Source organism: Podarcis erhardii (assembly GCF_964252035.2).
Source record: "Podarcis erhardii genome assembly, chromosome: 11".
Classification (NCBI taxonomy): domain Eukaryota; kingdom Metazoa; phylum Chordata; class Lepidosauria; order Squamata; family Lacertidae; genus Podarcis; species Podarcis erhardii.
In genome coordinates, this window is record NC_138501.1 from 4,050,075 (window position 1) to 4,063,318 (window position 13,244).

At 42.0% G+C, this 13,244-nt stretch overlaps 1 protein-coding gene and 1 long non-coding RNA gene across 4 annotated transcripts in view; one reads left to right on the forward strand and one right to left on the reverse strand.

Moving 5' to 3' along the window:
- Positions 1-12,479, reverse strand: part of LOC309352570 — a 52,345-nt gene extending 39,866 nt beyond the window's left edge. The window contains exon 1 of the long non-coding RNA XR_014161383.1: positions 12,265-12,479. This is a non-coding gene — a long non-coding RNA (uncharacterized lncRNA). The remainder of the gene's footprint in view (positions 1-12,264) is intronic.
- VPS13A (vacuolar protein sorting 13 homolog A) overlaps positions 1-13,244 on the forward strand; it is a 151,053-nt gene that overhangs the window by 27,146 nt on the left and 110,663 nt on the right. For all 3 annotated transcript variants that reach the window (XM_081880888.1, XM_081880886.1, XM_081880887.1), the window contains exons 9-12: positions 1,584-1,664; positions 2,715-2,772; positions 4,999-5,126; positions 9,398-9,504. In XM_081880888.1, the coding sequence (XP_081737014.1) occupies positions 1,584-1,664; positions 2,715-2,772; positions 4,999-5,126; positions 9,398-9,504 (374 nt within the window). The remainder of the gene's footprint in view (positions 1-1,583; positions 1,665-2,714; positions 2,773-4,998; positions 5,127-9,397; positions 9,505-13,244) is intronic.

Here is a 13,244-nt window from a genome sequence, read left to right on the forward strand (position 1 = left end):
TGGGCTACCAGTTAGAGGACATTTCTTTTAATTAGGAAGCCTCATGGCAGTCCCTGCATGATTTTGTACCTTGGAAGATCAGGGTTCTAGATCATGTAGGGAGTCTTCATGAGTACAGCAGGCTCCCCCCTTCAAAAGTTTGCTCTGCAGCTTGCACAGGGTGACAGAACTGGAGCTTGGTCTTCCCTCTCTGCCATATGATGCTACTCAAGTGAGGGCTTATAATGTCTGCAGAGCTCTTACGTCTCCTTTTTACAGCCATAACGTGGTAGGAGTTAATACAATTTGGGCATCCAAACAACAAATGATAGGAAATAAGTTGAATAGCAAATATGTTACAAGCCTGAAATAGCTTGTTTAAATTGGATAAGAACTCATTACTTCCAAGGTACAAGTAATGTAATGTTTAAAATCAGCGTGTAATTTCAGTGAGCTCTGTTTCTCACAAGGCGAGGAAAATGGAGGTGATAGCAATGAAACTTATTTACTGCTAAGCCATTGGGCTAGGGGTAATTTTCAAATAAATAATGCATTTCTACAGATTTCTTGGTTATGTATCTAAGTCACTATTAATTTAACAAGAACAGTGACTGCAGTTTTCACTTTGGCCTAAGTATAGCTAGCGTTCTGGGAGTGTCAGTTTTGCACTGTTTATGCCCTTCCCTTTGGGAAGGAATTTCTCTCTCCTCCTGGTGCTGATCTCTCAGTCCCAGTGATCCCTCTTGGAATATGAAGGATTAAGGAAAAGATACTGCTTGGAATATTGCTGGTGCTTGGAAAGATGAGACGAAAGGCTCTTGCACTTCACACACCACCACCTGACCATGTAATATGATAGTACAACACAGCCATGAGAGCTGAATCCCATATGAGATACGGCATTATGGAGTGAAATATTCAACCTCTAAGAAGCAGAGGAACACAAAAAACAGGCAAAATTAAAAACTGCAAGAGCATACTGGAGAATTTTGTAAAACTGCCATAGTAGCTCATAGAAAAGTTGTTGCAGTGGATTGATGTCTAGAGTGTATATCTGGTAACTAATTTGTACTGAATACTTGAGCTATTTTTGCATATTAATAGAACCTGGCCAAACTGCAATATGTTGGTATTCTGGGAGAAAAAGAAAAATGCTGATCCTTAAACCAGTCATAGTATTCTGACCCTTATCCTTATTTTAATCGATTTCAACAGGATTTGTTTTTAATTAAATGTGTCTGTGATCAGATTCTGAGGGTACCATGTTTTAAAAACTTATATGCTTTAATTAATAGCATTAATCCCCCAAAATGTGGCATGTGTGCAGAAGCTTCCTCTCAAACATTTATATGTTTAATATACCGTATTTTTCTGTTTATAAGGCTAGGCTTTTTTTTTTTTTTTACCAAAAATTAGGTTTAAAATTGGGGCTCATCTTATACATGGATAGTGTTTTCTTAATTTGGAGTTTCCAAAAACAGGGGGTGTCTTATACATGGGGCTGTCTTATAAATGAAAAAATATGGTATATGGATCCTATGTATTTCATGGCAAAGTACTGAAGGTGACAATTCGGTTGATTCTACTTAAATTTTTGATTTCAGCTCGTTCGATTGGACAACTTTTTTGCATATTGGAATGTGAAGTCTGAAATGTTTTATCAGGGTGGTTTTAAAGAATCTTTGGTGAGTGAAAAAAGTATGATATTAATGTCATAAATTGTTTCAAGAGAAGGTTTGCTCAGTAGGGATTGCATTTTGTTGAATGTGTTGGATTTGAAGTCTTCGGACTCAAAATGTGTTGTTCTTTCTACTGTATTAACATTGCAGTCCTGTCCTAATTTACTTGGGAATAAGCCCTACTGAACTTGGTAGAAATTACTTCTAAATACATGTGATTTTATTTATTTAAGGCATTTACATACTGTCCTTCATAACCAAGGCAGTATCAAATCATTCATAAATATCTCTCACCTGGGAGCCAGTGTGGTGTAGTGGTTAAGAGCGGTAGTCTCCTAATCTGGGGAACTGGGTTCGCGTCTCCGCTCCTCCACATGCAGCTGCTGGGTGACCTTGGGCCAGTCCCACTTCTCTGAAGTCTCTCAGCCCCACTCACCTCACAGAGTGTTTGTTGTGGGGGAGGAAGGGAAAGGAGAATGTTAGCCGCTTTGAGACTCCTTAAAGGGAGTGAAAGGCGGGATATCAAATCCAAACTCTTCTTCTTCTTCTTCTTCTTCAAATGATGTAGGATGACCAAATGCAAAATAGGAAAAATTCTCAGTGCCTTTAATTATTAGAGAGGGTGGGGTTTTGACAGGTGTACATTGTGTAGGGTTGGGAGAGGTGGGGCTTGCTGAAATTCTTTCTTCCACACAGTTTTTTAAAGAAAGTATATCCCTCTATGCTTCTGATTAGCATGGGAATCTCATACTTGTAGAAAAATGCTGCTAAATAGAAGGTTTGTTACAGAGTCAAGTCTGACCAGTTCCTGTATCTTTCTAGATCATTCTTCTGGAAATGGGATATATATGTGTGTGTGTGTGTGTGTGAGAGAGAGAGAGAGAGAGAGAGAGAGAGAATGAGACACTTTGATTAGACAATCAAACCTTGTATCTTGAAAATATTTTTATATAGCTGCTGAGCAGGAAAGTACAGCTTGACTTGAAGCATTCTGCTCTTGGATGTTAATATTCCATTTTTACGCTTCATTTCTATTTCCCCTTTCCCCTACAAAAGAGTAACTTAAAAAGTGGAGTTGCGGGCACTAACATGATTCCAGAAGGCTACAGTTTCGGTAAGTTCTTCATAGTATCTGTAATTTCACATATGGTTTCTATGATTGTGTAGTTCTCTGGCTCTGGCCCTTCTGATCATGTGTATATTTATTTATTGAATTTATATACTGCCCTATACCCAGAGGTCTCAGGGCGGTTCACAGAACAAAATCAAAATAAAACCATAATATATATAATCAAAATAAAAACAACAACCCAATAACACCCACCAAAAGAAAAATTTAAAAGGGCATTGAATGTCAATCAAATCAGCTGAAGGCCTGGTTAAAAATGAACCTTTTTGCCTGGTGCCTAAAGGTGTATAATGAAGGCGCCAGGCAAACTTTCCTAGGGAGAGCATTCCGCAGATGAGGAACCATTGCAAGGAAGGCCCGTTCTCATGTTGTCACTTTCCAGACCTCTCGAGGAAGAGGCACATGAAGAAGGGCCTCAGAAGACGATTTCAGGGTCTGGGCAGGCTCATATGGAAAGAGGCAGTCCTTGAGGTATTGCTCTCCTGGGCCGTTTAAGGTTTTACAGGTCAAAACTAGCACTTTGAATTGGGCCTGGAAACCAATTGGTAGCCAGTTCAGTCAGACCAGGATCGGTGTAATATGCTCAAACCATCTTGCTCCTGTGAGCAACCTAGCCTTTGAATTCTGCACTAGCTGAAGTTTCCGAACCGTCTTTAGAGGCAGCCCTACGTGTAACACATTGTAGTAATCTAACCTTGAGGTTACTAGAGCATAGACAACAGTGGTTAGGCTATCCCTGTCCAGATAGGGGCGTAGCTGGGATACCAGCCAAAGCTGATGAAAGGCACTCTGGGCTACTGAGGCCACCTGAGCCTTGAGCGACAGCCAGGTATCTAGGAGTACTCCCAAGCTACGAACCTACTCCTTCAGATGAAGTGTAACCCCATCAAGAGCAGGCGAACTCCCACCCATCTGGTCTTGGGAACCACCCACTAACAGTGCCCAGTCTTATCTGGATTGAGCTTCAGTTTGTTGGCTGTCATCAAGGCAAGGCACTGGTCCAGCGCTTCCACTGCCTCACCTGCAGATGTAATATCAGTCATACCTCGTGTTGCGTTTGCGTTTAGTCCGAGTCATTCGGGTCCTAGAGGTCGGCCAGGGCTTTGACAGGGGCGCCAGTCATATCAGTTGGAATGCCCCCCCCCCCCCGAGCTGTTTGGAATCCCACTGGATCCATCAGTCTCTGAGGGTGGACCTTCCTAATAGGTTCCCTGCCTCTGTGGAGGGGAAAAAGTGCTGACATCCTAAATCTCAACAGGAAGTGATCTGACCATGACAAGGGACTTCAAACCCCCACCTTCAAACCACCCTCTTTCTGCCCAAGAAAACAAGGTCCAGAGTGTGGCCTGCCATGTGCATTGGGCTGGTGACATGTTGGGACAGCCCCATGGTTGTCATGGTAGCCATGAAGTCCTGAGCTGTCCCAGAGCTGGCTGCTTTGGCATGGATGTTGAAGTCTCGCAGAACCAGTAGTCTCTCAGCTAGGAGAATATCTGTTATAACAGCAGGTCAGGGACTGTTATGTTGGAATCTTTCTCCACTATGAGCTCCCTGTTCATCATCATCCTCAATAATAACAGTAATAACAACAATGGTAATTTCTTTAAGTAGATAGTGAGGTATATAGCCCAGGTGTGGTCAGAAGGTAAATCAGGGGTTATTTTTAGTTCCTGGGTAATTTGCAGTAGTTATCAAAAAGTTCAGACTCCCATTAATGTGCTGCACTTCTTCAAGGGAGTTTTCTGGCCAACATAAGCTTGCCTATTTTATCCTTATATAAAGTTTAAACCACTAAGTTTGACTGAAAGTTAGGAAAGCTAGTGACTGTCTCAAGGCCATATTGTGTTTTGTTGATGAGGTCTGTTGAACCACCACATTTCATCTACTATACCACACTGACAGCTGAGGAGGTTGCCTCAGGGATGCTGGCTCATTCATAGGTTCCCTCATTTCACAACAGAACCTTTGTTCTGTGCATAGTTCTACTCATATAGACTACATTAGCAAGCACACTGCTAGTGATTGGGGAAGTTTTCACGAAGACAAGCGTTACTACCTGGTGAGTAGCAGGAAATCCTGTTTTCTTCGCTCACAATAGTCAAAAAAGAGAAGATCTACTCATAAATTAAATGATAAAATTGTTTACATGATCCTCTTCCCTTTTGAGTGCCTTGTTCTAAAATTCAGTTTTTTGTTGTTTTTTTGTTGTAGTATTCCGTCCAATATCAGCTAAAGCCAAGCTCCGTATGAATCCACGATCTGATGTTGACTTTTCTGCACCAAAACTAGATCTTGATGTGAATCTTCAGGATATAGCCATAGAACTTAATAAACCACAGGTAACTTTCCAGAAATGATTTGAATTGAAATAAACTTCATTTTTCTCATGGACCTGGAAGCACATTATAACTTGACATTCCTAACACATTCCCTGTTGCAGATGAACTTTATAAAATAATAACAATAATATAATGATAACACCCCCACCCCCCCATCCCTACAGCTGATTTTTATATGGAGATGGTGTACCCCGGCTTTCATTGCTTCCCACTCCCTCTCACTGCCCCAGTTTCCCTCCCCAGAACTGTAGTGTGTGTTCTTCCTCACTTCCAAACCACAAAAGAGTTGGAAGTCTCCCCTCTGTCTCTCCCTTCCATAGCTTCCCTTCAAAAGAATCTCTCTTCCCATGCTACCCCATTTATCTTTCTTTCCCCCCTATTTCCATCATCTGCTACAAAATGTCTTCCTAGGGGCCAGAGAAGGTGCAAGGAGAGGCCCTCTGCTCCAGGTCATGGAAACACCTCCCTCTCCTATACTCCTCCTCGGGTGACCCAGTCAGATTCAGGTGGATTTCTACAAGGGCTGAATACCAAATTCAGGCTCATTCCTTGTGCCTCTTGCACCTGCCAGTGGCTTAGAGAAAGAATTATCAAATTTGTGTTCCTCATGTTGTACACTGCCCTAGAATCTTTTGATAAAGGGTGGGGGGGAAATGAATTGAATAAAGAAATAATTTTAATGTAACTGAATTGTGAGGTCAACAGATTTCATTCATTTCTGTGTACATAATACCATATTATACAATGAGAGCAATAATACACTGAATGCATAAATCATATATATCAAAAGAGACTGAATCTAATTATACAATCCAATTCAGCTCAGTATCCAAAAACCTGGCTGCATTGATAAATTATTCAATACACCAAAGAGTCAAAAATCAAATCCCTTATGAATACACAGTGGAAGTGAGGAACAGGTTTAAGGATTTAGATTTGGTGGACAGAGTGCCTGAAGAACTATGGATGGAGGCTCATAACATAATACAGGAAGCAGCAACGAAAACCATCACAATGAAAAGGAAATGCAAGAAAGCAAAGTGGCTGTCCAGCGAGGCCTTACAAATAGCGGGGGAGAGAAGGCAAGCAAAATGTGAGGGAGATGGTGAAAGATACAGGAAACTGAATGCAGATTTCCAAAAAATAGCAAGGAGAGACAAGAAGGCCTTCTTAAATGAGCAATGCAAAGAAATAGAGGAAAACAACAGAATGGGAAAAACCAGAGATCTGTTCAAGAAAATTGGAGATATGAAAGGAACATTTTGTACAAAGATTACCATAATAAAGGACAAAAGTAGTAAGGACCTAACAGAAGCAGAAGACATCAAGAAGAGGTGTCAAGAATACACAGAGGAATTATACCAGAAAGAAATGGATGGCTCGTACACCCCAGGTAGTGTGGTTGCTGACCTTAAGCCAGACATCCTGGAGAGTGAAGTCAAATGGGCCTTAGAAAGCACTGCTAATAACAAGGCCAGTGGAAGTGATGATATTCCAGTTGAACTATTTAAAATTTTAAAAGATGATGCTGTTAAGGTGCTACACTCGATATGCCAGCAAGTTTGGAAAACTCAGCAGTGGCCAGAGGATTGGAGAAGATCAGTCTACATCCCAATCCCAAAAAAGGGCAGTGCTAAAGAATGCTCCAACAACAACAACAACAACAATTTATTTATACCCCGCCAATCTGGCTGGGCTTCCCCAGCCACTCTGGGTGGCTTCCAAAAAATATATATTAAAACACTGCAATACATCAAACATTAAAAAACTACCGCACAATTGCACTCATTTCACACGCTAGCAAGGTTATGCTTAAAATTCTACAAGGAAGGCTTAAGCAGTATGTGGACCGAGAACTCCCAGAAGTGCAAGCTGGATCTTGAAGGGGCAGAGGAACCAGAGACCAAATTGCAAACATGCGCTGGATTATGGAGAAAGCTAGAGAGTTCCAGAAAGACATCTACTTCTGCTTCATTGACTATGCAAAAGCCTTTGACTGTGTCGACCACAGCAAACTATGGCAAGTTCTTAAAGAAATGGGAGTGCCTGATCACCTCATCTGTCTCCTGAGAAATCTCTATGTGGGACAAGAAGCTACAGTTAGAACTGTGTATGGAACAACTGGATATGGAACAACAACATGGACTGCAAGAAGATCAAACCTATCCATTCTGAAGGAAATCAGTCCTGAGTGCTCACTGGAAGGACAGATCCTGAAGCTTAGGCTCCAATACTTTGGCCACCTCATGAGAAGATAAGACTCCCTGGAAAAGACCCTGATGCTGGGAAAGATGGAGGGCACAAGGAGAAGGGGACGGCAGAGGACAAGATGGTTGGATAGTGTTCTTGAAGCTACCAGCATGAGTTTGACCAAACTGCGGGAGGCAGCGGAAGACAGGAGTGCCTGGCGTGCTCTGGTCCATGGGGTCACGAAGAGTCGGACACGACTAAACAACAACAACAACAAAACAGTAACAGAGAAAACAATGAAATAACCTATGTAATCTTATGGTCCATGAGAGGCTATCTCAGGGACTGTAGGAAGCATTGGACCATCCTTTCCAAGGGCAGAGAGAGTGTTCCAGCCTCAAAGAGGGAGATCCAGTATTGAATGCCCCTTCTCCAGTACCACAGAAACTACTGAGGATCTCACCCTTATTATTTTGGTAGAACTGAAAAGGCTGTGTGCTAGGGGTAGATCCAGCAATTTCTCAGTCCTCTGACATGCCCTCCCCACAAGCAATGGCAAAAACTACCCCCGTCCAGTTCTCAATGACAAGGAAAATATTTTTTAAAAAGCAAAGGAAGGAGGAGTGCAAGAACATTTCTCTGTCCTCATACCTGCCCTGCTGGCAAGGAGCACAGCAGGGCATTGAATGAAGTGTATCAGCTGCCTTAGGTCTTTCCTCTCTATGCCTAAAATAGTACAGTGGTACCTCGAGTTAAGAACTTAATTCGTTCTGGAGGTCCGTTCTTAACCTGAAACTATTCTTAACCTGAAGCACCAGTTTAGCTAATGGAGCTTCATCCTGAAGCAAAATTCTTAACCTGAGGTACTATTTCTGGGTTAGCGGAGTCTGTAACCTGAAGCGTCTGTAACCAGAGATACCACTGTACTTAAAATATGCTGTAATAAATTTTAGATGCAACTTGTTGCCACCTGCTGGATATCAGAGCAATATGCAGGAAAAATAACAAGTGTGTTCTATACATTGCATACATATTCACAGTGACCCCCCACCCCCTGAGTAAGGCCTGAGCCAAGAAGGGGGAAGGACAGGACAGAACAGAACAGTCTGGGATTTAAGAATTGGCCACGACTTTATTGATTCCAGATGTAGGCAGGATTTGGCCTAGGCATTGGGTGTATATTGCTCACATCCCCTCACATGACAGGGTCAAGCCACGGGTCTACACGTATGACCCTCCCAAGCCGCTGAAGTAAGCTCTATGGCCCATCTGCTGCACACCTTGGCTTTTGGGATAGGATGAAGCTGTTGAGGAAGTTTCTTCTTTTGCCTGGCTTCTTATCAGAAAGAAGTTTCAGCATGCCCTTCAGCTCATTGGTCAAAGACTATATGGTGCTAGTATCAGTCGGACATCTTGTTATTCATTGGGAACATCACCAAGTCAGAGCAAGAGCTTTATCAACAATTGTCTGGGTCAAATGGGGAAATTTCTATGTTATGTTAATGTTATGTTGAAAATCAATAATAATTTTTATTTAAAACAAATAATGGTTTGGCTCAATTCCTTCTGGCAAGATTCTTAGGTCAGGGTCTGACATTAAAGGTTTTGCTTATCTGTCTTTGCTTCTACAGCAGTCGTCCTTTTGGACAATTTGCAGTGCAGGATTAACTGCTCATTTTGGGATGAACACTTGATTATGAGCATTCACGTGTCTTCCTTCACTGAGTGGGCGAGAAAAATGAAATTTTCTGCAAATTTCCATTTACTCAGTAAAAAGAACAAAATTCTGTTTCACCCAGTTTCACCCAGTAGTTAATCTATAATTAGTTAACCTGTGTCTCTAGAGCAGAACATGTTTTCACTCACATATTTGCCATGTTTAGTGTGATTTTCTTTTTTGGCAAGATGATGGTTAATGCAGAATCCTACTTGTATACCTGCATTTCTCCATTAAATACATTATTGGCAGTTTAAAAAAGAAAGTTCTGCTAACAAATAGCTTGTACTAAAAATAATGTTTTTAAGGTTCTGTTATAATTCTTTTGTAAGAAAACTCCTAAGTGTAACATTTTTTCCTGCAGTATTTCAGTATTATGGAGCTTCTTGAATCAGTTGATATGATGACTCGAAATTTACCATACAGGAAATACAGGCCAGATGTTCCTGTTCACAACAATGCCAAGAAATGGTAACGTATCCATTTTTTAAAATAATTTGCTTCTAAAAATTACCTGTGAGGTTTTTTTTAATCAAAACAACATTGTTCTTTCTGAGAGAAAAATCAGGCATGAATTCATTTTCAAATATATTTTCCAGGAGGGTTTTAGCTCATCTCTTGTACATATTAATTCATATGTCTTTAAGCTGTGTATTGAAATGTGCACAACATAATTACAACATATTTCAGACTGTTAAACAAGATAAGTTCTGTCCAGTGTCATACTTGGAGTAAAGTCTTTAAAATCAGTGGACTTAAGTTAGTCATGAATAACTCAAGTTCATTTCTAATAGGTCTGTTCTGAGCATGGAGATGAGCATATTACTTACTGGTAATCTGGTACAACCCTATGATTGGAGATGAGCATAAGTACCTCATTTCTGTTCTACTGCTTTTCTTTTGGAGGCTTAAAAAAAGTTAACACTGCCTGTCTCCAGAAGGCCTCTCTTCAATGGAAGAAACAAAAAGTATCACCTAGAGCTACTTTTTTTTACTATGGCTTTTCTGAATTTGTAACTGGTTGGCGGACCAAACTCAAAGAGTACTCATTAATGGTTCCGCATCAACCTGAAATAAAATGACAAGTGGGGTGCCTTAGGGTTCTGTCTTGGGGCCGTTGAGGGGATGTTCATCGAATTTGCAGATGGCAACAAGCTGGGAGTGGTAGCTAATACTGCAGAAGACATGATTGGGGTTCAAAATGACCTTAACAGATTGGAGAACTGGGGCCAAACTAACAAAATGAATTTCAGTAGGGACAAATGTAAGGTTCTGCATTTAGGCAGGAAGAACCAGCTGCACAGATATAAGATGGGGGACACCTGGCTTGCCAATAGTACATGTGAAAAGGATCTAGGGGTCTCCACAAGCTTAACATGAGGCAGCAAAAAAAGCTAATGCTGGCGGTTCGAATCCCTGCAACAGGGTGAGCTCCCGTTGCTCTGTCCCTGCTCCTGTCAACCTAGCAGTTCGAAAGCATGTCGAAGTGCAAGTAGATAAATAGGTACCGCTCTGGCAGTAAGGTAGACGGCGTTGTCAACTTGGAGTTGTCAACTTGGAGTTGAGTTGATTTTAGTTTGTTATTCTATTTTATTGATCTGTATTTGGATAAGCAGTTAATTGTTGACTTATTAGATTTTGATATATTTAGGATTTGAACATTTACTGTGCAATACCATGTCTGGGACACGGGTGGGCGCTGTGGGCTAAACCACAGAGCCTAGGACTTGCCAATCAGAAGGTCAGCGGTTTGACGGGGGTGAGCTCCTGTTGCTCGGTCCCTGCTCCTGCCAACCTAGCAGTTCGAAAGCACGTCAAAGTGCAAGTAGATAAATAGGTACCGCTCTGGCAGTAAGGTAGACGGCGTTTCCGTGCACTGCTCTGGTTTGCCAGAAGCGGCTTAGTCATGCTGGCCACATGACCCGGAAGCTGTATGCCGGCTCCCTTGGCCAGTAAAGCGAGATGAGCGCTGCAACCCCAGAGTCGTCCGCGACTGGACCTAATGGTCAGGGGTCCCTTTACCTTTATTCTGACTTATGTCTAATTCTGGGCACTGCAGTTTAAGAAGGATATTGACAAGCTGGAACGTGTGCTGCAGGGGGCAACCAAGATGATCAGGGGTTTGGAAAGCAAGCCTTATGAGGAATGGTTGAAGGAGCAGGGTATGTTTAGCCTGGAAATGGGGAGACCGAGTGGAGATATGATAGCCATCTTCAAATATCTGAAGGGCTGTCACATGGAAGATAGAGCAGACTTGTTTTCTCTTGCTTGGAGGGTAGGACTTGAGCCAGTGGCTTCAAGAAGGTAGATTCTGACTCAGCATCAGGAAAAACTTTCTGAGAGTAAGTTTTGAGACGGTTGCTGATTACCCAAATGGGTTGGATATTATCCCTCGTCAAGTGATGGAGGCAGGAGAGCAAAGAACTCTGGGAGGCAGGTGCAGTCCCCTCAGTTTTTCTCTCTCCTGCCTGATGGATCAGATCTTTTCACCTGGCTCTCACTGATCTTCCTTTTCAGTTAACTTTTTCAAATTTCAGCTGTTCCTTACTGTTGTTTTTTCTGGTGTTTTCCAATTTTTCTTATTTCCCTTTAATTTCCTTCTGAGTTTGGTCTCTAACTTTCCTTTCTCTCTCTCTGCTGAGGTAAAATAATAATAATAATAATCCTCCTGTGTCTTGCCGCTTCACTCTTACTTTTTCCTTGACTTTCCCTTCTTTTCTTTCCTTTCATTCAGTCTCTATGAGAAAATGTGTCATATTCCTGTCAGTTTGCATTTCTTAGTGCAGAAAGTATTGATCTCATGTGTAAAGATCTTTCCTATTCTTTCCTATTCTGATCAATACAATAAACTACTAGAAGCTTCTATGTGTGAGAGAAGCGTAGGCAAAAGGGTTAACGATTGTTTGGGTTATACCTTCTGGGAAGCTGCTTTGAACTAGTTCAAACTGCATCAATAGGAGTATAGCATCTAGATCAAGGGAAGTAATAGTGCCACTGTATTCTGCTCTGGTCAGACCTCACCTGGAGTACTGTGTCCAGTTCTGGGCACCCCAGTTCAAGAAGGACACTGACAAACTGGAACGTGTCCAGAGGAGGGCAACCAAAATGGTCAAAGGCCTGGAAACGATGCCTTATGAGGAACGGCTAAGGGAGCTGGGCATGTTTAGCCTGGAGAAGAGGAGGTTAAGGGGTGATATGATAGCCATGTTCAAATATATAAAAGGATTCCACCTAAACATTAGGAAGAACTTCCTGACAGTAAGAGCTGTTCGACAGTGGAATTTGCTGCCAAGGAGTGTGGTGGAGTCTCCTTCTTTGGAGGTCTTTAAGCAGAGGCTTGACAACCATATGTCAGGAGTGCTCTGGTGGTGTTTCCTGCTTGGCAGGGGGTTGGACTCGATGGCCCTTGTGGTCTCTTCCAACTCTATGATTCTATGATTCTATGATTCTACTTCTCTTATCTCTACTCTGCAGAGTCATGCTGACCAGAAATATAGGCCAAAAGGAGCCTGGGTCTTACTTTTCTCTTTCTCTCTCTTCCTTCTGGTGTGGTGTTTCTTAGTGCTAAGGTCTAGTCTTATTATGAGTTAAGTTCATAAATGCTGCAACTGGATTTTATATGGACTTAGCCAATCCTGATTGTATTGGATTTGATAACTATTATGCTCATTTGCCTTCAGCGCAAGTGAAGCTCTGCTGAATGAAGTACTATTAGGACAATTGGTCTTACCTTTTGAAGCGTAGATTTGAGAGAGGTTGCTGATGATACAAATGGTGCCCATCTCTACTGTGGTCTGCAGTAATATGGGAAGGAGGGGAATTTACTATACATTTTCCTTTCTGGCTAAGATCAATGTGTAATGCTGCTTGGCAAATCTGAAAAAACTGAGGTGACCGCACCTGCCTCCCAGAGGTCTTTGCTCTCCTGCCTCTGTCACATGATGAGGGGTAATACCCAACCCATTTGTATCATCAGCAACTTCTCAAATCTACACTTCAGGGAGCGGATTCCCTCAGGAGCTTGTGGACTCTCTTTCACTGGAGGTTTCTATAAGCAGAGCTTAGATGGCCACCTGTCATGTACAATCTTGCTGAGATTCCTGCATCGCAGGAGGTTGGACTAGATGTCCCCTGGGGTCTCTTCCAGCTCTACTGTTCTACGATTTTATGAAATGTTACACATTCCAAAAATGGAAAGCTGGACAAATCTG